This window comes from Engraulis encrasicolus, chromosome 8 (genome assembly GCF_034702125.1).
Source record: "Engraulis encrasicolus isolate BLACKSEA-1 chromosome 8, IST_EnEncr_1.0, whole genome shotgun sequence".
Classification (NCBI taxonomy): Eukaryota; Metazoa; Chordata; class Actinopteri; order Clupeiformes; family Engraulidae; genus Engraulis; species Engraulis encrasicolus.
In genome coordinates, this window is record NC_085864.1 from 35,900,992 (window position 1) to 35,928,520 (window position 27,529).

General features: G+C 43.3%; 4 protein-coding genes and 1 non-coding gene across 9 annotated transcripts in view; 2 read left to right on the forward strand and 3 right to left on the reverse strand.

Annotated features, from left to right (window-relative positions):
• Nucleotides 1-209: 209 nt before the first annotated feature.
• On the reverse strand, nt 210-10,206 carry LOC134454508 (uncharacterized). Its single transcript, XM_063205562.1, has 4 exons — nt 10,104-10,206; nt 2,871-3,589; nt 2,118-2,348; nt 210-1,598 (listed from the first exon to the last, which is right to left on the reverse strand). The coding sequence occupies exons 2-4, from the start codon at nt 3,555-3,557 to the stop codon at nt 1,353-1,355; spliced, it is 1,164 nt and encodes a 387-aa protein (XP_063061632.1). The 5' UTR covers nt 3,558-3,589; nt 10,104-10,206; the 3' UTR covers nt 210-1,352.
• On the forward strand, nt 8,921-11,612 carry LOC134454519 (dual specificity protein phosphatase 14-like). Of its 2 annotated transcripts, none has more exons than XM_063205579.1 (3): nt 8,921-9,217; nt 10,681-10,775; nt 10,984-11,612. In XM_063205579.1, exon 3 carries the CDS (start codon nt 10,999-11,001, stop codon nt 11,524-11,526), a length of 528 nt encoding a protein of 175 aa, XP_063061649.1. In that variant the 5' UTR covers nt 8,921-9,217; nt 10,681-10,775; nt 10,984-10,998; the 3' UTR covers nt 11,527-11,612. The 2 variants fall into 2 exon arrangements, with proteins under 2 accessions (XP_063061649.1, XP_063061648.1); XM_063205578.1 differs by lacking the exon at nt 8,921-9,217 and adding an exon at nt 10,321-10,444.
• A 95-nt stretch (nt 11,613-11,707) lies between these two features.
• On the reverse strand, nt 11,708-17,493 carry polr2d (RNA polymerase II subunit D). Its single transcript, XM_063205581.1, has 4 exons — nt 17,266-17,493; nt 16,974-17,154; nt 16,619-16,714; nt 11,708-12,423 (listed from the first exon to the last, which is right to left on the reverse strand). The coding sequence occupies exons 1-4, from the start codon at nt 17,339-17,341 to the stop codon at nt 12,345-12,347; spliced, it is 432 nt and encodes a 143-aa protein (XP_063061651.1). The 5' UTR covers nt 17,342-17,493; the 3' UTR covers nt 11,708-12,344.
• An 80-nt stretch (nt 17,494-17,573) lies between these two features.
• LOC134454518 (heat shock protein beta-1-like) overlaps nt 17,574-27,529 on the forward strand; it is a 28,843-nt gene continuing 18,887 nt past the window's right edge. For all 4 annotated transcript variants that reach the window (XM_063205573.1, XM_063205576.1, XM_063205575.1 and 1 more), the window contains exons 1-2: nt 17,574-17,631; nt 21,434-21,567. The gene's annotated coding sequence lies outside the window, so the exon portion shown is untranslated. The remainder of the gene's footprint in view (nt 17,632-21,433; nt 21,568-27,529) is intronic.
• trnag-ucc (transfer RNA glycine (anticodon UCC)) lies at nt 18,222-18,293 on the reverse strand. The gene has a single exon. It is a non-coding gene; the product is annotated as a tRNA-Gly (tRNA).

Sequence of the window (27,529 nt, forward strand, 5' to 3'; positions counted from 1 at the left end):
TAAAGGCAGATATCACATTTGAGTGTTTTATACATCTTTTCTCCCTGACAGATAAGAAATAAAGACATGGAAATGAGAATACTTAGAAAGTTTTTTTATTATTATTACTCCTAAAGCAACTTGTAAACAAAGCTTTAACCCGGGTCATAATCCCACCATAGATTTACTTTTCCAAAAAGTTCAGAAAAAATCCAGAAAACCAGGAAGTACTTTATCAATAAAGGTGCAAAATGCAGTCATTTGTTAATGAAGGTCCAAAATGCACACCAGAAAAGGAGGTCCTGATGCTCTGATACTACACTTTACACATTGAGCCACAACTCTGGCTTTTTTTTCTTTCTTTCTTTATAATTTTTGAGGTTCAACGTGATATGGCTCTATCTTGTGAAATGGAGCTCAACTTCCTCAAAATGCAGCCCTTTGCTATACATAGTTTAAGTGCATGCAGTGCAGCACGCAGCACAACCTGTATGTACTGTACAGTATGTCAGAATGTAAACCATTCTTAACCATCAGGCTATTTCAGAGAATCAGGAATTCAGGGAATCGGAATGCAAACATTCTGAATGTTTGTCAGCAACCTCAGAGATGAATTAATACTGTAATAGGAGGTCTGCATCATATCGGCATTTTTTGAGCATACCTCAGAGATTTCTGCCTGTGCTACAACCATGAACTCCAGACTATCATCTCCCTTAAATAACTGTGGACATGATACAAAGGCATGTACACTATGTATGTCCGTGTCCTCAGGATATTCTTCAAACGAATCTCAGTGAGTCATACTAGTTATTATCAGTGCATCTATTTCTGTGACATACATTGTCCTGATATTAATATAATTCAATAGGCCACTTTTGGCATTTCCAGTTTGAGGTAACTGGACATACCACACTGATCACACATAAACACACACACTTCCACTGAAGTCAGCAGAGGCTTATCAGTATTGCAGCTACTAGTCCCTAGTACACCAGCTACTGTGGCGATCCAGGCCACTAGCCATTCAGCCTGTCTACTAGCCAAAATGTATTTTCCTTCTTCAGCCTGACATGTCTAGGCTCAGAAGACAAAGTGCCAACACATTTACCCTGATCTTGAAAACAAACAATGGGAAAATAACAGAATGGAGACTACTGCAGTGTCAAAACCAAGAATAAGGCTACCTTAAGTGGCTAGTGAGACTGAAATTATCAATAGCCACACCTGAGTTTGATCCACATTTAGCTGGTGGCCAGATGCCAATGTCAAGCCCTCTCCATCCTAGATATTCAAGTGCAAGCTTGCCAAGTTCTCGTGCATAGCGTAGGGGAAAAAAAAATACAGCAGTCATGATCCACTACACCAAAACATCACTCCTCGGGCAGCATTGGGGGCGCGACCTGTCCTTTCTCCCTCACACGGGGCAGCACCGCCTCCCTGTAGAACGTCTCCAGCTTCGGGAGGTTGTCACTCCAGAACTCGGGGTCAAAGGTCAAAGGGACAACTGCGGTCTCGCGGAGCGTGTACACCACCAGGTCGGCCTTGTGGATGCCGGTCACCGCCATCTGACACTGCACCTGGGTGTAGTAGCAGTGCTTGGTCTTCAGCCGGTAGTCCTACACGCATAAGAAACAAAAATCAGTTTTATTTAATTCAACACTTGGAGAGTTTGACATAATAGAAACGTTTTACATTTGACTGTAAGTGTGTGTTTTGAACCAGTAGCCCTGCACATTAAATTTTGTCCAAAAGCCCAAAACACTGATAAATTAGAGTTGCTTGAGATTTAAACAACATCCACACAGGCCTACACCACAGGCCTACACCACAAACCCTTCGGAAAAAACAAATTAGAAGGACTCGTCCGAGCGACTCAGTGCCATATAGAATCGCTGAACATGACTTTAAAACTCACTTAAAAGTCAAGTCAAGTAAAGCTTCTTTGCACAAAAATAGACCTGACGTGTGCGGCTTGTCTTCTTTTTATACAGAACTTTTTACTGAATCCTGCACCTTCTAAACAGATGAGCGGTGGCCTATCACAACTTAAAAACTCACTTATAAAGTGTGGTGTTACGACTGCATATGTTGAACAAAATAAAAAAAGAAGAAGGAAAAAAAAAACCCTGACTCACTGAGTGGTCTTGGTTACGGTCACCCCCAGCTTGGTCATCGTCCGCCAGTTCCAGGCAGAAGGCTGAGTCCTGTATGCAGGCCTCCCTCACGGTGTTCTCCCGGTGCTTGTAGGGGCACTTGACCTCCAGGACAAGGAGCCTCTCCCCGCTCTGCTTGTCCACCACGATGCCATCAGGGCTGGCTGCCAGCCAGGCGCGCTGGGGGTCGATGAACAGGCCGCAGTCCTGAACCTTCACAAAGTCATGAAGTCAGGTTATGGTTATGAACCGCATGCATGACAATAGATACCACATGCAGAACCAAAAAGTAAAACGTTATATTTACAGTGTCCTAAAGGATCGCAGTGTACAATACATATTATAGCCATGACGATATAATTCATGTAATGTGACTTCTGGATCTTTGGATAAAAGCTAAAACATCTTAAGTCCAGATTGTTTACGACTAAACTCATTTCACTTATCCGGGCTTGGGTATGAGAATCTCCACCAATATAACAAACATAACTACTGTACATGTGCTGCAGTTGTTCTAGTGCTATACTGGCGTATTACATGACTTCAAAGTGCAGTGCTACTTATGTCCTCAGCAAACACTAAAAAACATTATAAATATAAATTATAAACATACACATTACATTTTACTGTGTTAATTCAACACTTACAGAGTCGATTTAACATCTTCTAGAGTATTCTCTGAGCGTTGAATTAATACTCAATTTTTTTTTACTGTGTAATAAGCACACAACAAACCTTCACAGCACGGCCACGGGACTTGCTCTTGAGCCGCTGGTAGATCTTGACGACCTCGGCCTCGTGCTGGATGCCCCAGGTCATGGCCCTGGTCCTGACGTTCTGACCTTCTCCCAAGATGGCCTTCACGTACGACTCCGGTGGCGTCCTGCTCTGGCCGTTCACGAAGCGACTGTGCGACACTCTGTGGGCTGTGGAGGCGGTGATGCGGTTCTGACGCCAGGAGAACCACTTAGGATTCTCCCTCTGGCCGCGGGTCTGGACCTCCACGGACTGGACCGTGGCCCCGTCCACCTTCACCCCGACACCCAGGGGGACGGCCTCGGGTTTGGGCTTCAGAGACGCTGTCTCGTGGTCCCCACTACAGCTGATGGGCTTTGTGGCGGCTACACGTGTGGTTGTTGTTGTTGTTGTTGAACTCTGCTGCTGTCTGGTTGACAGTGGTCGTTGGGTATTGGGAGTGTACTTTCTTGCAGGCTTGGTGGAGTCCTTTGGGGTCGTGTGTCCATGATGTGGCTCAGTAACTTTTACGGGCGCCGACCTCGACCTCTGGGAGCCTTTCCCTGGGATGGGGTTTTGACCTGTCGTTATGACAGTTGTGTTGTTGACCTTCTGAACTTTATGGCTCTTTGGTGGAGCAGCGTTGCTCGAGGCAAGGGCCTTGGTGTCTGTATTGGCGGAAGACATCTTCTCTCAAGATTTGGTTGATGGTGGACAATCTATGAACAAAAACACAAAATGTTGTTTGAAAAAAAAATCCATCACTTAATAGTCATACACACACACACACACACACACACACAGACACAGTGTGTGACAAGTAAACTACTCTATCCTACACACACAATTAGTCCAGTTTACTGGTAATTACATATGTGTATTTCTGTATCATCATCACAGTGAAATACTTATGCAAAATGGCCAGAAATCGGATAATCAGGTCTCTGCCGGCCCTTATATGACATATAACAATTCAATGCCAGATTGCAGGCTGTGTGCATTGCAGTCTCTGCCATAAACAGCTTGTGATGCAGATCTATTTGTTGTTTGTTGTTTTGCTGTAATGCTGAGTCTGGTGGAGGCAGTAGCGCAGGTGTGAATGAGGTCTAAAGTCTGCCGGCCGGCCAAACAAGGATTCATTTAAACGATCCCTCCTCCTTCAATCCCCCCTCCTACAGAGACAACTGTGGTAGTCCCTTTCTCTGTCTCAGTCTTGCACCATTTCCCAATGTCAAGTATTCTAGCCTTGGTAGTGCATGAAATGGCTAGTGATTGGATAGTCTGCGGAGTTCACCAAAGAGTATCCAATCGCTGGGCGTTTCACGCACTACCAAGGCTAGAACACTTGACATTGGGAAAGCCTCTGCGCTTGTTGTTATGACTCCTACCTGGGGGTTGATTCCAAGAAGTGGATTTAGTAGAAAACCTGGAAGTAGTGCTAAATCAGCTGATAAAAGAGACTACGGTGAGTCCTGACTAAACTATTCTCACAGGCTACCTATTATAGCAGGTGTGTTGCTTGTAGGCAGATGGGTGATAGGTGTTTGATCATCTGACAAATGTCTGAATGTATACAATGTAATGCAGATTATATGATGCTGGACACCTTAATTTCCTTCAGGATCAATTAACCCATTAGCGCAGAGCCTATGTTATAACCTTACAGTCGGCAAAATTGTAATGGCTATGTCTCACTCTGTTATTTAAGGCTCTCGGTACTATAATAACAATGTTGTTATGATGTAGTTGAGTATTTTCAGCAAATAGTGAATAGGACCGCCGGGGACCCCATCTGCAGTAAGAGGCGACGTTACTACTTTACTACAGGTTGGTTCACCGCTTCATGTAAGCTAACCTATCAAGTGGTCATCAGTTCACCATGTTATTGAAGTACCCCTGCATTTTCCGGCAGCACTTAAATTGTTAACACGGATACCTTGACAACAAACACCTACAATCGATACGTTTCCTGAAAAAAAAAGGGGGGGGGGTGTCTGAAACTATCAGTTTTCATCTGAAACTGTACAACACAGCCTTTGCAAAGATGTTAGTCACCTGTGTCTGATAACAGGTAAACCCACCAGCACCTTGACCAGCAAAATATTCTGCGCTAAACACTGTCCCCCCTCAGTCTCTGCTTGTAGTCTAATCTCTGTGGTTGTCGTAGTGACTGACTACTCCTCCCTGGTCATCATTGATTCGTTCTCTCCCCTTTCTCTGCCTTTCTGCTCCTGAGTGGATAATCCCATTTAAGCAGGGGAGTTGGTGGTGAGCTACTGAGCTCCTTACTGTACAGCCGTGCCCCTCCCTGTGGTGTACTATAGACTCGTGCCTGCCTCGCCTGACTGTGTATCCACTGTCCCTGTCAGACAGCGCTACAGTACACAGCAGGTGGCACAGTAGGGGGTCTTTTGGGTTGTGGGGTGTAGGGTGTGTGTGTGTGTGTGTGTGTGTGTGTGTGTGTGTGTGTGTGTGTGAGTGAGTGAGTGTTGTGTGTGTGTGTGTGTGTATAGGAGGGAGGGGTCGTAAATAAGAAGCTCTATCTATCTTGGCTGTTTCCCTAAGTTCACGGCTCACATTACAAGAGGGGGGGTCTCTACACCCACACTACCGGACTGCCTGTCTGTCTTCTGAGAGCTAGTGTGTGACAGAGAGAGAGAGAGAGAGAGAGAGAGAGAGAGAGAGAGAGAGAGAGAGAGAGAGAGAGAGGAGAGAGAGAGAGAGAGAGAGAGAGAGAGAGAGAGAGAGAGAGAGAGAGAGAGAGAGAGAGGGAGGGTTGGGTGTATGGGGGGTTGTTGTATGCCGCTGCTGCACGCCTGTCCTTGCGCTGACTCAGCTGAGTGTCGGGAGTCGACCCAGGCAGCCTAGAGGTCAACGGTGAGTAAAACTAGACACAGGCAACAGATAAAGACCCCAAGTGCTCAGGGTCATTCACTTCTCACTGAAACAACACAAATAAAAAAAACTAACACAGAGCTCCAATTGAGAAACAGGAGCTTGGAGTTGCAGACTTTATTTTTGTTGTTGCTTCGGTTTACTCTAATTAGTCCAGCACTGCATGGTATTCAGATGTGAGGTGTTTTTTTAGCTCAACACTCACTCACTCCTCACTGTCTATGTCCACACCTTAAGTCTATGTCTATGTCTGCAGGGGGAAGTACAGTAAGAAACGTAATTTCAAATTCTTTGTATGACCAGTGCATGTAAAGAAATTGACAATAAAGCCGACTTGACTTGACTGTCACAACTTTTAGAGACTCACATCACGTCACTACTGCACCTGACTAAGCTCGGCACATGCAGCAATGATGCTGATGACAGAGTTGATTGATCTTATTTGCCTTATCTCTGTTTCCCCCATCAGTCTTACTTTTCACTGGGTTGGCCCAGTTCCTTACTGATTAATGGCTGAGACTTAAACTTAAACTATTTCTAAACACACACACACACACACACACACACCGGGAGGAATGATGAGATTTAAGCCTCGGCCAGATGACACCGCAACGCGGGTTTTTTTGAATCCGAGTTGCAATAAAGTTGCAACCATACAGCATGTTTCAGTAAAAGATCATGTCCTAATGACAACGACAGGCTTGCTTCAGAATACACATTTCTTTATGTGAAGTTGTTGAGAACAAAAGTATTCGCTAATGGCCGTGATCGCCCACTCTTATCATGCAAATGACCTGTCATGCAGGGAGTCCACCAGTCTCTGACAGTGCCAGAAAGTTTCACATTTTTTTTTAACAGACTCAGCGAATTTTGTTTTCGATCTACAGACATATGCCATGGCTTGTTTAAAAGCTGAAGATCTTAGCTTTTTATTACTAAAAACGATAGGCCCCCTACATGTCTAGCCTCTCCCATTCCGAAGTTATGTCCATTTTAAGCGACGGATGGTTTAACAAAAATAGCGTCATTTCCCCCCTTTGTAAAAAGCGAAAGACGGTTTTATTATGCGCTTTACTCTCCGCAAGCGCGTACATAGCAGGTTCAGAATATCAGAATGTGCAAGCTGCATAATTGAACATTACTATATGCCACAGAGACAAGTTAGATACAACAACAGACTGTACTGAATCATGCTGCTTAGCACCATGCTTCGTGAGTTGCTCTTACAAGAATAAGCATGCATGCTGCAACTTCTGGAATATTTTGGAAGACATTAGAACAATCACCAGGGAGTTTACAGTCTACATAACTGGTTGGCCCTCACGAAGTTGTAAGTCTGATGTATTTACTCCTTTCATTAGTTAAGTATGATGTTTTGTATGCAGGAGTAGCATGTCAAGTTACTAAAGGAATTTCTTATCCCAACATGTGTACTAGCATTTGCTGCTAGCCGACTTATTTTCAAAACCAGCATCGCATAGTTGTTATTTTTCATTGAAGTGAGTGCTACGTGGAAAAATAGGCTACCAGCTTTGCGCATGTGGCACCTTGTGTAGCTTGTGGAGTGACTAGAGTAGCGAATCATTGCCATTTAGGCATCTGTTGATTGTGTTCTACACTTTATGCTGCTTTTTTTTAATTTGAGAAGTTTAAACTAAGGTGTTGAATACCAATACCGGGCAGGTATTTCTCCCTCCTCTGGAGGCTGCTGCGCGCTCACCGCTTCTCCTTCTCTTTCTGCCCATTACGCCTGTTTCAACTAGTGACATATACATAATATGCATTGCTGATAACTGTTTGGGTGCGCAGTTAAAAGATAATATGAAGCTTTGCTTCGTGTTAGTCAGGGTTTTTTTTTTTTTTTTTAAGATTTTGAACACGAGTGACCCACACTGGGCAGTTTGAAACGTAAAATATTGACCGTGGTAGAAATGAAAGAGTCTCCACAGTCCACACAAACAGTTGTCTGATGATGCCATTGTGCATGGAATTAATGTTGTGCGCAAAGCTAGTGATCACTGTGAAGATACCTCACTGTTTTTGGCCATGTGGCTGTGACGCAGATGTAAACAAATCCGTTTCGCCTGTAACAATAGGTGCGATCGAGATGTGTCAACGCATGTATGCGCATTTAGACAGCAATGCACCCTGGATGGAAAATGCTGCATGACGGTTAGATTTCCTGTCAAACTTCGAAATTTCGTCGACGTTGCGTTGACGAGGTGACATGTCACATGGTGTAAAACTATCGCGGGATGAATGCGGCTGCAGTCAGATCTTGCAACCTCTGCAGTTGCTTATCCCCTTCAACGCTCGTCGGCGCTCGTCGGCGGACTGCCTCCGAGGTCACGCGCCCATGAACTGGTTGGTCAACAACTCACTCACGTGTGTATATGGGTCTTGTCTCACACCTCTACACAAGTTTGCGCAGGTCCCCACTTCAGCTCCTCCTCACTGCCTGTCCCCCACTCCTCACACGTGGTGTGTTAGTAGAGCAAACCGGTGCGAGCTCATCGTCTCGTTCATATTTGTGGCCGACTTTAAATGCGCTGTATTTAATAACACCCACATCGTGACAACAAGTTCTCGCTGACGTCCGTTGCGCAACGTCGACGCTCGCAATGAAGTCGTATGGGCTTATTGGCAACGCAAAGGCCTGCGTTACTCGATTTTCGCACTCTGGAACCCATTATTCAAAAAACTCGTTTTGTGCCACGTTTCTGGTGGGTTTCATATGGTTAACCCAGGGGAACGTTGTCACTGGCATAGAAAATCGTTCCCATGTAGCTGGCCCCTTAGAGTAATGGGTGAGTGCTGTATCTTTTCTGCCGTTTGCATTTTGGATGGAATGGAAACCTTTATTTACATTCTCTCCGGAATACAGTTGAGGGCAGTCCTCTTTTTTCTTTTCAGACGAGATCTTAAATGTTTAGTTCACAGACTGCTGTAAAAATTTGAATGGCCTGTCTGTGACTCTTTCCTAATGTTAGCTGCCTTGTGTTTCAGCAGATACAGTATTAATTTCATGTGCCATGTTCAACAGCTTGAGAAGGCTGAATTGAACTCCTTGGCAGCTGTTAAATGAACTCCATACTCTCCTGTCAGCCGACTGTGTTTGTGTGTGTCAGAGAGAGAGAGAGAGAGAGAGAGAGAGAGAGAGAGAGAGAGAGAGAGAGAGAGATTACTCTGAGGACATGGCAGGGAGCGTCTCTGTCTAGGATCAGGACACATGCTCACACTCACACCTCTCGGTTAACTTGTGAACGGCCATGTGTGTGGCGCTATAAATACCATGGCAAGGACGGTGCTGCACGTTTGTGGCTACATGTTGTGGCTATACACCGAAAAGCACAGTGTGGCGGCTCACTCTACAGTAAGGCCATCTCTGGTCAGGCATGTGTCATGCTTAACACTCCTGCCCTCTGTTCAAGCCACCTTTGACACACGTACAGGTGTGTAAAGATTACTATTTGTTTACAATTTTTGTTTGCTTGTTTTTTCCTGCTGTGTTGTATCAGGCTTTCATATTGATACAACCTGGAAATATTGATTTGACTTCCAAAATCACTCTGATCCACCATGATGACATGCAATGGAACATATTGCCAATGGTTGTTTTTGTCAATTGTTTTGGTATTTTGATAAATGTTTATGTAAAACTTCACTGACTAAAATGCGTGAATCATCCATAAAACTTGTTCAATGTGTATACATTAAATTACTCTGATTTACCCTAGGTCATCAATGATCAACGTATGATCATTGAATGATTTGCCTACTTGTTGCTTGTTGTATTGCTGAGCATACTAGACCTACTACTGTATGCTGAAGAAAGTCTCTACAACTAGCTATCTTGAGCGCCCCCCTATGTGTACATTGAGTATGTACAGTTGGTCATAAAGCTCTGTTTCAGTTCTTCACTTGTGTGGTTTGACAGCTGCGAACTTGGTGCAAGTTCCACATTATTTATAGCATATATGCGACACAACATCGACTTGCACATCCCCAAACATTTACCAAGATCTTTTACGTGTGCTGTTAACACGATTGGAAAGCTGTTTTAAATTTCTTTGTCCAAATGTAACACTAAACATGTTTTCCCCGTCATCGTTGACTTATCACTGGGGAAAATACAAGTTTGTTTTACTTTCAATAAAAAATGTCTATAGGCCTAGCCTAGTGCTGCTTGATATTGTGAACAGTGGTTTGGGAAATATAAAGGTCGATAATGACAACAAACGAAAGCGAAAGTATGAACAAAGTTAAAATAGATTAGAACATCACAACTTTTAAACTAAAAAATATAGCTTACAGAAGGCCTATTATGAACAAGCTTACCTGATGCGATCCTCCCCTGTGTCAGAATAGCAGAAGACTGAGTGACAGAAAAGCACAACGAAACAGCAAATTTGTATCAGCGCTCTGACTCATTGTACCACATGACGGTGCACACGTCACTGTCCAACTGTACTAGTTATTGTGGATTTGCTTCCTCAAGCAGACATGTCTCCGACATGCCCAGGCCAGGAGTTCCCGCAATGCCGCCAAGCATGGCAACAAAAGTAAACAAACTGAAAACATCATGGCAGCTGATCATTTTAGTAATACGAGCACTGACTACAGGATATTAAAGCAGCTACACTTCTTTCCGAATAAAGGATTACAATGTTGCAATACAGGTTTGTGCTACCCTGAGAATGCAACAATGTTTCATTTTTCCACTCAAATCACAGACAGTGCACTCGCTGTATTACCTAACAGCAGCTGCAATGTCAACTTTTAAGTGGTCGATCTGTTGTTGTTGATGGTACATTATGCTGTTATTGTTGGCCAGTGCATTTAAAGTAATGGAAAAAATGAATTTCAATATAACACCAAAATAAAATATTCCATTGTTTTTTTTATTCTCTTCCAGGTGATTTCTGTGGTTTGTGAAGTAGACCTGTACAGTATCCCATGTCCTGAGACACATGTTGATGGCTTCTGAACCACTCGTGATACTGCTTTGAGGTATGTTCCCATTACTTTGTGCATTTGTACATCTTTTTGACATCATGAGGAAATTCTGTGGCATATGAAACTACAACATACCTTATGTTGACACCTGGTTACTTGTTACATAGGCTCAACCTATGTCTTGCCTAATTGGACAGCAAAAACAGCCTCAGAGACAATTATTTATAAAGTATATATTTTATAACTTTCTTTTATTATGTAGATCAACAGCTGTGAGATGGCCGTCTCCCAGATCACCCCCACCTTGTACCTCAGCGGAGTGGACACTGCCCAAAACCGCACCGCAGTCGCCCACCGGCGCATCACCCTCATCGTGAACGCCACAGTCGAACACACCTGCCCCGACTACCCCGGCGTAGAGTGCCTACAAGTGCCCGTCCCTGACCAACCCCACGCTCCTTTACTCGAACACTTTGACGCGGTGGCTGAACGCATCCACAGCAACCAGAGCGGCAGCACCCTAGTACACTGCTCGGCGGGCCGCAGTCGCTCGGCCTCCCTGGTCATGGCCTACTTGATGAGGTTCCAGGGGGCCGACCTGCTCCAGGCCTACCGCTGGGTCCTGGAGGCCAGGCCCTTCATCCGGCCCAACGCCGGCTTCTGGAGGCAGCTGCTTGAGTACGAGAGGAGGCTGTATGGGAGGAACTCTGTCCGCATGGCCGCCACTTCACTTGGGGTGTTGCCTGAGGCCATTCCAGAGTCAGCCGGTGGTGGAGCAGGGACTGGGGATTGTCTTAACACATGAATTGAATGGCCCTACTGTGGCTTAACCGGGCGTAGGGCACTCATCTGCTATGTGGCCCAACCTGGGTTCGATTCTGGCCCGGGTCCTTTGGCAACCTTCTAACAAAAATATCTTTAAAAAAACACATGAACTGAACTGTAGGACTTACATGTATAATACTTGAATGGCAAAAAAAACACACTTTTGAAGTGCTGTCTGTAGCTTTTTTTATTAACCCAAACCTACAAAAACAAAATCACACACAAAAAGAGGACAAAAAATACAAACTTAGATTGGCTGAAAGACTGAAATCTGAAAAGGATCTATTTACACACAGGTCTGTCTAGACCCAGCAGGAGTATATTTTGTGTCCAAAACCAGTCCATTCTCCTGATGATGTCCGCTGATGAGTCTCAGAGTTTTTTGTTGGTGGTTGTGATGGCAAGCAGCCTCTTAATGTTATAAAATACAAATACCATGGAACAAGAAATACCGGTGGGAATTTCCAGAAAGCAGGTTCAGTGACTCACCTGGTTATATTAACCAAGCACAAGCTGTAAATCTTGCAATACAAGAGCTCTGAGTCCTCGTTTTGAATGAAGAATGAACCTCTTCAGTCTCTTCTATTAGAAGGTTTGCAACCTCTGAGTTAACTAACCTGGGGTGCATTTCTCAAAAGCTTAGTTGCTATCCAGTTAGCAACTTGTGTAGATGCCAATGGGAAATTGCATTGCAAACAACAAAGTAGCTAACGAAGTTGGCAACTACGGTGTGGAGAAATGCACCCCTGGGTTGGCCACTAAACCACCTTTATGGAATACATACGGCCCCTGGGCTTCCTAATACTGGAAACTCATCTTGACATGAATGTCATCCAGAATCTGCTGCAGCTCCTCGTCTTCAAAGCGGCCTTCCAGACTAGAAAAAGAAAAAAAATGGGAGGGAAAGAAACGTGAGTCAAAAGTGAAAGTGAGAGGGAAAGTGCTTCCCATACGTCACAATGTTTACACAGCACCATGACAACAGATCTGTGCATTTCACGAAGGGATTCCGGCCACACATTACAAATACAGTCCGCAGACTATTCCATAACTTTTCCCAATTAAATTGCAGTGTCAGTGAGCTTTTGCATTAAAATAAAAACTACAGTATTAATTTAGTCATGTTGTATTTGCTAGAAACAGATAAACATAATACTGTACTGTAGAACTGTCCAACAGAAAGTATCATAGCATTTAGAGCCAAGTCAAATTTCCAAAGCCCGTACCCAGAAGGACTTTAAAAATACATACAAATATATATATATATTAAAAAGTAGTCTATCCATTCATTCATCACTTAACTTTGTCTAAGGGCATATCAGCATACCCTTCCTTACTGGGTAGTGAAATCTTGCATAGTAACCTCTAGGGCTGCACAATTAATCGAATTTTAATCAAAATCGCGATTTTGGCCGCCACGATCATAAAACATGAAAATCGCGATTTTATGGGAGGAAATTCAGTGTTCCATCTAAGCTGCGCGCACCTGCAGACTTGTGCACTGCTCGCACGTTCTCAGCACAAAGACATTTCAGCCAATAGTAATATTGTTGACAACTGTCTCTGGGTGGAGGATAAGTCTGTGAACCAATAAGCAGACAGTACTGAGGGGGGGCGGGCGGCAGCATTTGAGACAGAAATCTCCGTGTCAGTGAGTGCACTCACTGCTGGGCAGTGGAGGGGAGTTGTTTCATCCTAATGGTGGATATATATGAGGAATTCAAGCATTAAACCAGCCATTGCATGATGCTGGAGTCTCTGAAGGTGTTTTGAAACTATGTGCTTTGACCAGCAACTGTTTGTGATTATTGAAAACCAAGAGAAATAGCTTTAATTCTGGTCTAAAAAAATCGCTAGTTAGCATGCTAACACAAACGAAATAAGCTAAGTAATGTTGTCTACAACAATTAGACTGGCTGTTACTCACTACTCATTAACACCAACCTGCGTGTAGATATCATAGCTGTTTTGGTGGACAAGTAATGTAAACTGGTGCAGTGAGTTAAATTATTATGAGTGAAGTTCAACACAATTTATAGCTGCCATAGTTGCTTCTGCTTCCTACATTCTCAAATGTGTTAGCTTGCTAGCTTGACAAATGCACTGCAGTCCAAATTGGCAGAACCTAACAGAACCCTATGTAATAACAGACATCATGAAGCTATGTTTTATTTAAATGGTTATGTTTTCATGCCAAGTCATGAAGTATTACTTTACAGACCAGAGCATATGCATATTATTAAATTCAAAAGTGACAGCTCTTCAGCACAGCCCTTTGATTTCTCAACTCACTCTCTCCCTAGTTAAAACACAGAGATAACCTCCTAACTCTCCTACTCACAGGTGCACTACCTCCAGTCCAGAATTGAAATTAGCTGGGAGTTATACAATAGACAGCACAAACGTTAAGCTTATCAAGTTGGTTATGCTGCCTTGCTTTGTGAGTGTAGACATGCCATCTTGCAGACCACAGCTTCTTGGTGGCCTAGGTACACACATGTTCTGGTCTTCACTCACCCTGCCCTGCCAATGTCGTATTACAAATCAAACACAGTGATTACCCCCACTTCCTGAAATAGGCCCTACTTGTGTTTTTGCAAGTGATTTGGGAAAATACAGTGTGATGCCACTCAGTTGGCCTGTTGAGGCGCCAATAAGATCTTGCCACTGAAGGCCTATGGCATATTTTATCATATTCACGTATAACTTTACTGAAATTTTAAGAAACAGATTTTTTTTTATTATTTGGCTTTATTTTTTTGATGGGCTACTCTGGAATGGGGGGGGGGGGGGGGGGGGGGGGGGGTGGGTGGTAATCGTGATTATAATCGAAATCGCAATTTTGATCAAAATAATCGTGATTATGATTTTTTCCATAATCGTGCAGCCCTAATAATCACCTTTGTTTACCTCAAGGAGAAAGAAGGAAAGTAAAGTATTCCCCTGATGCTACTATTAGGCTCCTACAACATTGATCATCCCACACAGTCCAGCCTCTTGGCCAACATGCCCAAGACCAGAGGGCCATGCTTCTGAATCCTTCTCAAAAGCTACCACTGATGAACCCCTAGTGCCACCTCCAGGCCCGCTGACAGGACCAAACGAGTCAGCTGTCCCGGGCCCAGGGAGAGGACGGGCCCAGAATTGGGTCCTCATTACATTGAATGTAATGGATGGGGAGCCCTAAAAGATGATTTTGCACCGGGCCTGGTCAAAGCTGTCGTCTACCCAGAGGGCCACACTTTTGAATTACTCTAAAAAAAACAAAAAGCAAAATTGATGCAACCTTGAACATAGTGCTCATAGGGCACTGCCGTTGCTCTGTAAAATATAAACAAACATGTCTAAGGGGAGCCTCCCTAAGGCTAACATGAACTTTTCAAAATGAAAAAATACATGGACTGGGAGTTAAGATTAAGCAAGTCTAAAAAAATCCCTTGGCCCAAACCGCTGAAAACCACACTTTCATATAAAACCTCCAACTGTCGAGATAAGTGAGGCAGGCAGACATTCTTGGAATGCTTGTGGTTTCTCAGGCAATCGTCAGCTCCTTGAATTGTGACTTGCACAGTGCAATAATTCTGAAGCAGTGCCAACAGAACAAAATCACAGATAGAGATACCGGTATGTAATCAATCCACTGTAGTAGTGAAGACATTCTTAGTTTGTGGGGCCAACGTCTGAGTGGCGCAACTACATTTTCAGGATTATACTCAACCATGGCGTCTTGCTTTACTATTCCTGGCCAAAACTTTTTTGTTTCGCCCAGACAACCACAACCACTAGATATACCCCACTACAACAATTGCATTGCTTGTGGCCATTGTTGCTAAATCGGTCTGTTTCCGTCTCCACTATCTTAAGCGTTAAGCATGCTTTACCTCTTCGCATTCTCTGTGTAAGCATGTCATTATACTAACAGTTCTCAACAGAGAACTATTGTTTTTCCCCCTTTAAACTTCCAAAATTTAGGCACGTCCCACTTCACTGAGGCCAGGTGCAGAAAAAGAACACAGTACATTACTGTCTCAGTAGAAACACTGTATGCCTTTAAATACATTTACAGTCAGAGTTTCAGTGTGTGGACTTCTAAATTCCTTCTACCTACATCATAGTGCCAAGTCAACAGTGTATCTCATATGAACTTTATTTGACCTCCACAGGCTGCCTTCCTAAATAAGCTGTCATAGACGCACACATATGTAATATATGCCTGTGACGTCAGTCAGTGGCATGACATATTGCACTTCCTGGTGGGCAGATACTGTGAACTTTAAAATGATTGGCCTCAGCAGGGTTTCAGATCCAGGTCATCACTTTTCAGCCCTCCTAAAGTTGTTCCAGATTCTCTTGAGTTAAATAGTCTGGCCCTCCTCTTAAACAATGTGGCCGTTCCTCTATGTGAAAATTTGTAGCAAAGGGATGCAAAAAGTAACACACACACACACACACACACACACACACACACACACACACACACACACACACACACACACACACACACACACACACACACACACACACACACACACACACACACACACACACAGGGGTACTAATGGCAAGGCTAGCCTATGCTCGGAGGTCACCTTCCCTTGGGTAAAATCCCATTACTGGAGTTCTATAAATGAACTGGTGGTTAAATTTGAGGATAGGACAATTCTTGACCGTTGCACCACAATGCCGAACAATGTTGTCCAATGACGAAGACCGGGCCGTAAAAACTTCCTATCTTCCGAACCAACCTCGCCAATCTCAAATCTGAACCCAAATAGCAAGTCTGATGCAACACACCAACACACCAAACACTATGCTGAAACAAACAACAAAAAACATGGTGCGAGGCCCTATTCACAAGATATGGGAGCAACAGCATGCGATTCTATTCATGCATGCAGCTATGCAATCTAGATTGAAGGTTTATATTTATGAGAATTGTTTGTTTTGCCAATGCCGTTGCTTCAGTTTTTGTGGTGGTGACTGATCACCTTAGAATTATTGCTCAGGGTGTTCATGCATATCATTAGATATTGTTGCATTTTCAATGTGTTATTCAGAAGAATGTAACCAACCTGGGAATCAAGGCTTTAGCCTCCTCTGCTGGTTCGGGGCACAGGTTAGCCAGGCACGCCAGCTCAAATTTGTGCAGCTTCTTTTGTAGTAACAAGCTGTCAGAAAAAAAAAACGACACAGAGCTGTCAGCAAATAACACAACAAATCACATAATACAGACATTGCACTGTTTACGGGGTATGTACCATATGAATTCTCGCACAACGGCTTCACAGTCAGAAGAAAAGAAACATTGTATCGCCACAGCATTCATATTTTAATAATGTTGCCAATGATGTTATCATTGTAACAAATTGTTACATTGAAGCACTTTCAGTATGGTAATGAAAAACACGTTTGAGTGCAACCACTAACCTCCGGACGCTGGCTATGGTTTCTCTGTTTTTATATCTGCTGAATCGTGCAGTGTAGTTGAGGGTCTTCATGAAAACCTCGGAGAGTTCTTGCTCGTCCTCTGCACTTTCATTCTGTTGCTTGCGATGTTCTAACAGCATGTGGACTTCTGAATTTAGCAGTGTCTCTGCATTCTCAAATTCTGTGGAAGGAACGAAGGTGCACATTATAAACCGTACAAGTAAGAGGACAATGCATGCTAGTTTATGACATTATAGCACAAGATTTAGAAAGCTGGAGGGGGCTGACTTACCTTTAGGGAAGATTAGCTGGGAAGCATCCTCCTCGACATCACCAACCACCGGTCCTGTGTTTCCGCCAGTAGCCATAGCTGCTACCAAAACCCACTGAACGGTTCCCAAGGAAGGTAAACACAATAGTTTAGCCCCAAGGACGAAGAAATATGTTTTTTTGCTCGGATATAATCAATTTCCACGAAACCTCACAATGCCCGCGTTCTTCTGTCCACAGCCACTTCCACAGAACAACACGTTTGCGTAGCAAGACAAAGCACGTTCACCAAAGCCTGGTTTAATTTCTGACTAGCGCCCCCATGGTAGTGGAGGATGCCCATCACAACAGCAATTGAGAAGCCTTTGGCTGCGGCCAGAATGTGTTGGTAAGAAATTCTTACTAATACTGCGGTTCAATGCTGGTATTGTTTATGTAATTAAATAGTTGGTCTCAGCTTTATGTAAATGCAGGAATAGCTTTGACACACTTTTACTGTCCCTGACTTAGAAAACTAACATCACGGTTGACATTAACTGTTACTTCTCCCAGAAATAGATTGTGGTAAAGGTTTTTTAGTTTAATTCTTTCGATCATTGAGAGCCTATTGGTCAAAATTAAATGGGAAGACAGGCGTAATTGTTCTTGAAATGTTATGCCTGGGCTTGTAAACGCGACACGTGGTTGTGTTATCTAGCTCGTATGACATTCTAGAAATTTGGGTGGTGATATCATATGGGGACGAATTAGGCCTATGCATTGCACAATATGACGGAACATGTTGCACTTGCATGCATGCCTAATTTAAATTGTGACAAGATCACAAGCCCTAAGCCATGTTGCAGCAATGCACTGTACTGCAGTAGAAGTGCTATATTTGTTTTAAAAGTGCAATGCAGTATGAGTCCGGCATATAGAAAGTGCACTAACATAGTTATCGCGTCTGTCAACGTCAATCCGACAGGGGAAAAAAGGTACTGCGTTGGCCGGGAATCGAACCCGGGTCAACTGCTTGGAAGGCAGCTATGCTAACCACTATACCACCAACGCTCGCGGTAACTAATGTTGCAACGTTGCAATTTGGACCACGAAGAGTGTCCAGCTTTCCCGAATTGCATTTGTTGTCAATCTTCTCTGTGTGCTGTCTGGTCGGCTATCTGACTGGTACCTACATAATCGCTAACCTTGTATAAATTATCCAGCAAGCATTTGTTTCCGAAAACGTTAACAAGTGAACATCTTTGTGCGAGATCATCAGTGCAATACAACATAGTCTCGTAAATCTCTAGGCATATACGGCTCTGAGACCATAGCCTCAATGCGCCATCTGCTGGCTACATAGTGGTATGCGTGCAACATTGCAACGTAGCTTGAAGCTTCCAACTGCAGCGTGCGGCGGGAGCATCTGGGTCTGAAAAATATTCTCTATGAATGCTGTATTTTCAGAATGGAATAAATAATTTAGATAAGAACAAAATATTCCGCGCAACTTCAGGAGGATACAAGTATAGTGTCGCTTGTTATTCGCTAGAATAAGCCATGTCCTTTCTCCCTCCTTTCCACATATTCACCACCAGGTGGCGGTAGAGTCAAACGTAACTCATGGGGCCTGTCTGGTGGTCAATGAGGTTATGAAGTCCTGCATTCATTACAGCAGCTTGCCAGTAGTAGCCTACTCCGAAGACTACAAAATACTATTCCAGCAAAGCTGAAGATTTTTTTCTATCTTAATTATTGAATTATTTTTACATTGTAATTAATATTATATTACGTTTTGCATTATACTTTTCTGGTGTGGTTGCATCTTTCCTCCAGAGGGGGTCAACACTTAACAATATTTTTAAAAAATCTTGAACTGCATTACCGGTAGGACTCAGCCCCACTGTTCATAAAGCATCTGAATTGACCGATTGAGTGATTTTTCTTTTCTGCATGCATGGACTATATCTGAAAATCACAATGTCAATAGTCCCACTGGATATCCTGTGTACCATAATTTTAAAAAATCAAGATCCAAAAACCATTCAATATCCAAAAAAAAGAGTCAAACTTAGTCATTTGACAGGGTAAAATTGGTCCTTTCCTACTTTGTGGCTCTGTCTGCAGTGCATGTCCCATCACACCATCACCCTGGTTCCCCCTTTGGGAAGCGGACCCTTACACTTCACACGCTCAGAGTTTTCTCATCGTCTCTCCCATCACACTTCTGTATCCCCCACAATCTATGCTTCATGCATCACTGGAGTCCCAAGCATCAGAGCCAATCTATCATGGTTTGCCTTGGAGATCCCATGCTGCTTTGCACAATCATTCAGATCTGAAAGATAAGCATGGGACCGGCCCTAAGCGAGGGAGCCAATCAGAGAGCGGGGAGGGATGGAAAGTCTTGAGAAAGGGAAGCTTCCAGATTGTTTGATATACAACTGACACGATTGGCTATGGGCTACGCACTGTATATGCTTAATGATGCTGTATATAACGCCGGACTTGTGAGATAGTCTGGTGCTAACCAGGCAATCCTTCATGATGATGATGATGATCATTCATATAAGTTAGCACTCCAGTGATGTGATTTTACCCTAGAGAAGGTGACCTCCGAGCATAGTTTAGGCTAGCCTTGCCATTAGTACCCCAACGTGTGTGTGTGTGTGTGTGTGTGTGTGTGTGTGTGTGTGTGTGTGTGTGTGTGTGTGTGTGTGTGTGTGTGTGTGTGTGTGTGTGTGTGTGTGTGTGTGTGTACTCTACTTTACACAAAACTAACCCCTCTTTGCATCTGCACTTGTTGTTCTGTGTATTGCCTGTGCACTTCGTATCTGCTAGTGATGTTGGCTATGATTATGTCCTCGTTTGAAATTTGATTTGGTTATAAAGCGTCTGCCAAATGCAAAGTAGTGTAATGATAATGTCATATAATGTAATGATCACAAAAGTGAGTATTTTTCCGAAGGCCTCACCTCACAGCAAGCCATCCCACTTCTTACACCATTTTTAGCTAAGGGGAGGAAAATACAGTTGCCCCACCAGGATTCGAACCCAGGCCTACAGGCAAACCAATCATGTCACCCTTGTGGTACTATTGAGGCCTGGGTACGAACCCCGGCTGAGGTAACTTCGACTTACACTTAAACTTTATTGTCATTCAACAGCAGTGCTCATACAACAATAACAACAACAACAACAACAACAGCAGCAGCAACAACAACAACATCAACAACAGCAACAATAACAACAACAACAACAACATGTATTTACTATTTACTATTTAATATGAAGTTGACTCTAAGCACTTTCAAATACATACACACACACATACACATTCCCACATTCCCACACCAGCTCTGGAGGATGTTTTACAGTGCCAATTGTCCGAGGTTTACGTGAGAAAGTACACAGACACAGAGACACACACACACACACACACACACACACACACACATCATAATATCAATTCATAGTTTTTGCTCGTCTCACAGTACAACATCTGAAATAAACACTATCAATGTGCAGAGAAATAGATATATAGCCAACAGACAATACATGACATAACAATTGTGGTAATTCAGTTGCTCACTTATTGCTCCCCATCGGACATATTTCATTTCATTGTACATCATCCCATGAGGTCATGCATGTGTAATACTGCTGTAATGATCATGTGGCACATCTCACCACTACACACTACAATATAACTAAGATGTGTGATTTCAACATTTAAATGTAAACTGGACACAATTCGAGTGGAAGTTGATGATGAACACGATAAGCAGGTGATTTCTCTTTCTCGAGATAGAAAGAAAGAAAGAAAAAAAGACAGAAAGAAAGAAAGAAAGAAAGAAAGAAAGAAAAAAAGACAGAAAGAAAGAAAGAATATTGATTGTCCTTGTGGAAAATTGTTTGGTGTATTGTTTCAGTATTACAGTACAATGAACATAAAGAGCCCCAATAGACAGGCCCAGTAGCTCCACCCTCCCAATGGACAAAAAGATAGGATGACAAAACCCTCCAGATATCTTAGAAATGCAGTGAGAATGAAAAGTGCATTAGAGTTGTTTAGAAACAAAGTGCAGAGTGCCTACTACGGTTTTACAATCAGGTCTTTGATGAACAGGGCTGTACTACAGTAGTAGGCACAAATGATCTGCACCCAATGTCTGACTCTGACATGTTTGCTTGTGACTGCTCCTGAACAGCAGAAGCAATGGATCTTCGACGACAGGCTTCAAGGTTCTCCTGCACAAGGGGGTCAAAGGCCAACGACCCAACCTGTCCGCTGACACAAAGAATTATTGCAGGTGGAAGCCTCTAACGAGCAGCCCCCTTTGTGGTGAGTTCAATTTTACGACTGTGTGTTCATGATGAGTTCACTGCGGTCTAAATTAGTCAGCAACTGCGGTTCAAGGGCGGTAAAACTGTGCAACTGGGACCAGTAAAGAACATGGTGTTATTAGCTTTAAGGATTCAACATTCATGTTTCAAGTATTTGTAGTCATTGTAAATCAGGGGTGGGGAACCCATGTCTCGATGGCCGTTTACGGCCCTTGAGGCTGTTTTATCCGGCCCCCGATATAATTTTAATGATATGCAGCTTTACATAAAATATTAAATATTTTGTAAAGGCATCTTAGAAATTACATTTTCATTACATTTAGGCTATATTCAGGGGGCCCAGAGAAGGTGGGGTCTGTTTTAAAGGTGGCTGCCTTCAAAATAGGCCTAAAGTGCAGGGGGAAATCCTGGTTTGTGTTCACAGTACGGCCCTTGGAGGATTTTAACGGCCCTTGGAGGATTTTGAAGTGGCCCCTCTAATGAAAAAGGTTTCCTATCCCTGTTGTAAATTATTTTCAAAGTCTATTTTATCTTGTGTGTACTTGTGATAGTGTAGTGCTACTTCTAGTGGACTACTCTGAGCACCACTGTGCGTGTGCTGTATCCTGCATGGCTGTTGAACTAGCTGTACACGAACCATCGTCTGTCGTCAGCCCTCAAATAGGTCCTCCTAAACATCGAGAACTCTCAATGTTCCCAAAAGTTGCTGGTCCAGTCCCCGAGACGGATGTGAGGCGAGTGGGTAACCCCCCATTCTCATCCCTCCTTCCCCATAACAGAGGTGCTCTGAGACCATTTGCACCAAGAACGGCGAATATGTTGTTTTGGTTCATTATGTTGTTGCGCACTCAACTTTCAGCTGATGTGTCAATTGTCTATTTGAAAATGTCTTCAAATTAGTGCAATAATTAAAAAGGAACAGGCAGTAGTACTCTCAGCAGTAGTAGCAGTCACAAAAATATGAGGATGTATTGATTTATTACTTCTTCAACTAGTAATACAGTGAGCGGTACCTCCTTTCCCACCCTCCATGGACAAACCACTACAGTACATGAGGAACTGAAGTGGATAGCATCTCTGTAGTTCATTGAGTGCCAATTCTGATTCCAACCTGTAGAATGGGCGATTTGAACAGTGAAAGAGACAATCAAACAGTTAGACATGTACAAAGATATTTCTTCCCTGACATTACATAACATTTACCAGACACTTTCATCCAAAGCAACCTACAAGACGAGGGCATAAACAGCTGTAAATGAGTGGACTGGAGGAACACAACGGTTACATTAATTATCTGGATTAAAATGATTACAAGTCACATTTTGGATGGTTATGAAAGGATGGGTTCACATCAAAATCATGTCAATCGGGTATTTTTGAGAAAGTTTTTTCACAGTTGTAGCCAAAATGCGTTAGTTGTAGCCTACAGGAATATTTTGATGAGTGAGGTTAGTTCTTAAGTTATTGCAGTCCACAGCCCATATGTCTTTTTTTCAGATCTATGGATGGTGCCAACAAATATGATACCATACATGTATGACAGGAATGCCACAATACACACACAGACTGACAGCAGTGTGGAGTCACATTGAAACAGATGCAAAGAAAAAAAGACACATAAGGGTATTTCTTCTCTTCGAAATGTTGCCCCTCATTTCAAATCCCCCCCTACACACACACACACACACACACACACACACACACACACACACACACACACACACACACACACACACACACACACACACACACACACACACAGACAAGACAGACAGACAGACAGACAGACAGACAGACAGACAGACAGACAGACAGACACACACACACACACGACACTACACACAAACACACGCACACACGCACACACGCACACACCTCCATAGGTCCACAGACTGACATGGGTGAAGCTATATGACCATGGTATGGCCATAAATAAATGAAACATGAGAGGAATTAAACCCCTAGATTTCACCCAGGGGCTAAAAGGCACGGTGGACCTGTGCCCACAGGGCTTGTGTGAGCTTGCGGGCAGGCTGCCTGGCTGCTTTAGCCGGCTGCAGGGCTGGACTGCTGATCTGGCATACAGGGCACTTTCCTGGTGGACCAACAACACTCAGGGGCCAATGCTGTCCTTTTTTTCTTTGTTTTTTTCTGTTAGTTTTGCATTAGAGGCCAGCCGTCAATTTATGGAGTGCCCACGGTCTAACTTAACTCCAATATAGACAATTTACTGAGCAGCTAATCATAATAGTGTAGAAAATCAGGAGCTGTTTGAGGGGCTTGGTCTATGCCAAAAGAAATGTCCAGACTGTTTATGTTGTCCCAGTCCAGGCCCCTGGTTGGCTGGCTGGTTGTGGTTGGCACATGTGTTGGGTACATATGTTGAGTGCATGTGTCTGGACACACCAGCATCATACATGCCATGCAGCCGAGAGGCGGGATAATAATAGATGTGTTGATCCTGATTGAGTACAGTTGGGGACATTTATCTATAAGCGCTTGTCGTGGCCCACAGGAGTGCTGTGATGATTCTCTATGGAAAGTGTGTTGTATGGACTTTATCTAGGAGGACTGTGCCTTGTAGTACAGTATGTACCACAGCAGATCTGGTTTGTTCCTGTCCTGTCCTGTGCTGTCTGTTCTGTGGACGGTATATGGATGGATGGATGGATTACCTGTTGGGGTGCACATTGTATTGCCATTTCCTGATATTGTGATCCAACGGCCTTCTCTTCAGGAGCTCTTGTAATTGTTTGCAAATTGATTTCATTTTTAACATTGAATTAACACTAATATAAGCCTACAATTGGTTTGGTGGTGAAAGACAAAAATTGTCATAGAATAAATATTGATTATTATTACCAACTCAAACCCTGCCTATATCACTGGGATAACTCAACAAGTTATATCTCATTTGAAATGGAATAGGAACAGAGCTGGCTGATGATAGTCACTAATATTGCGGCTCACTTTTCACATTTCCTGCTCACATATTACAAAAAGGAATCACAGGCACACAATTTGAACAGCTGTTGACTGTTGAAGGATCCTTCTTCTCCCTTTCCTCTGCCCCAGTTAGCCCCCATTCACTTAATGTCTTAATGTAGCCTACTGACTGTAACATATAGCCCTGGCATCGGCTGTACTTTTGCAACCACCGTGGTGAAAGAAGCAGACTTGATATTATCATAACAATATAATAACTGCATTATGTTGCACTGAATTATAGACACTCCTCCAGGGTCATCTACTCCTTCCTTGTGTAATAATACTATGCACTATAATAGTAATACTATGCACTATAATAGTAATACTATGCACTATAATACTTAAACTCCTGCGCTGTAGGCCTATTAAGTAGGCTACATCATCATGTTTTCAGAGTGAAAGGCATGTGTAAAAAAACTGTCACTATCTGTGCTCTATAGGCTAGTAGGATGGTCAAAACATCTCATATTTGATTGTCTGTGACTGACAGATGCTAAATCCCACATCTGTGTTCACACCAGCACATACAGTATTTGCTTTTACCTTAACCCCTTAGCGCAGAGCCTATGTTATAACCTTCTGCCATCAAAATTGTAATGGCTATGTCTTAAGCTGTTACTTAAGGCTCTTGGTAATGTCTTGGCTATGCTGTTATGATGTAGTTGAGTACTTTCAGCAAATAGTGAATTGGCCCGCCGACGATCCCATCTGCGGTAAGAGGCTACATATCAGTCACATGAAAAAGCTGGGAAGGGATAGAAGGCTAAACACTGTCCAAACTGGGAAAGTCCCTGTGCCCCCCCCCCCCCCCCCACCAATCTCAGATATAAGGTCAGTCATATATATACTGTAGCCAACCTAAGCCCAACAATACCTACCAGTCACCTGGAAAAAGCTTGAAGGGGATAGAAGACTAAAACACTGTCCAAACTGCGAAATCCTCTGTGTTGCCCCCCTCCAACTCTGATATATGGTCAACCAGCGTGGTATATATACACTGTAGCCAACCTAAACCCAACAATACCTACCAGTCACGTGGTCATGGAGCTGCTTAAAGGCAGGCTGAAGGGATGTACTGTATGTGGGATAGAAGGCTAAACACTGTCCAAACTGGGAAAGTCCCTGTTTCCCCCCCTTTAGCTCAGATATATGGTCCACCAGCATAGTATATTTACAGGGCCGCTGACAGCTTTGGCTGGGCCCAGGACAAAGTCACCTAGAAGGGCCCTCCACCCGATATATACAATGTAATGAGGAACCGATTTTGGGCCCCCTCTCTGACCCCTTGTTGGCTTCCCTGTATATATACACTGTAGCCAACCTAAATCCAACAATACCTGCCCGTCACATGGTCATGGAGTAGCAGGCTAAAGGGATGTACTGTATGTGGGAGTTGTGCTCCCTCCCTCCCTCCCACAGCTCGCCTGGCTGCTGTCAGCACCTGCGCTGGGCATGAGGCATGACAGATGATGGGGATACGGGGGTTGTCATGACCGCCCTCATGGGAAGGATCAGTATGACATGCACTCACTCACTCACTTACTCACCCATGTGCTGTGGGTAGCATATGTATTATATCCATAGGCTACAGATATAGGCCTATACACCTGCCTGTAATGGATAGTTGTTTCTTGTATTGGTATATAATGCTTATTGTGCAATTGAGATCAATCTATTTCTACTGCAATTTCGAATACAACTGCTGATTGTTTGTTGTTTTTCTTTTCCTGATGTGTTTTGTGTAGCAAACATCTTATAGATACACTATATTACCAAAAGTATTCGTCCACCAACCTTGACTCACATATGAACTTAACTGCCATCCCATAGGGCTCAATATGATATCTATCCCCCCATTGCAGCTATTGCAACTTCCACTTATCTGGGAAGGCTATCCACAAGATTGAGGAGTGTGTTTTGTTACGACCCCAGCTCGTTTTGAGGGCGCAACATGAAGAGGAGACCACACAAAGATTCAAAGTTCAATGATATTTTTATTGAACCACAATAATCAATGAAACATGTGTCTAGGGGAATCAATGAACGGGTGTGTGAGAGTGAATGATGTATGCAATGTGTGCGTCAGTATCAATATGTGAGCTGTAAAGAAAGAATCAAAAGAGTGAGGGTATAGAAGTGAGGAGAGCAAGAAAGAGCCAGTGGTGAGGTTGAGGTCAGAGTGCCTAATGAGAGAGAGGGAGCGGATGGCTTTTAAAGCCTACACCTGCCCGCAGGTGGAGGTAATCACAATTAGCCTAATCAGGCCATGGCTCTGCTGTGCACTAACATGCCACAGCCTGGAGATGGCACATGGGGTCGTCACAGTTTACAGGATTTTGTTTTTAACCATTCTTTCAAAAGCGCATTTGTGAGGTCACACTGCTCACTGAGTTCACTGAGCTCCTGAGAGTGGCCAATTCTTTCACTCGTTTGTAAAAACAGTTTGAGTGCTTTATTTTATATGGGTAGTTTTGAGTAGGGTGCGCACATCCAAAACCACTTGTTGCAGGTGCCAGACAAAAAAGTCAGACAGTTGAAAAAGGTAGGTCTGCACACTGCCGATAAGCTCCAAAAATAAACTTTATTATTTAAAAAGCAACGTTTCGATCACGCTGGATCTTCGGCAGTGTTAGCCGAAGTTTATTTTTGGAGCTGATCGGCTGTGTGCAGACCTACCCTTTTCAACTGCTTTATTTTATACACCTTTGACAGGTAGTTTTTCTTCTTTTGGGGTATGACTTTAGAATCCTTTACTTTGCAATTTAGAATTGTTGCTATTGGTGATTTTTGTTTTTGTTTTTCCCATGTGTTAGATCATTAATATACACACAAGGCGATTTGCTGCTACCAGAATGGCAATGACCGCGTCATAGTGCATTACTAAAGGCCCTCTGTTATGTCATTGTAGTGTATTATTATGCTAATGAACCTTTCAATGACTATTACAGCATGCCACTGGCTGTACGGCGTGC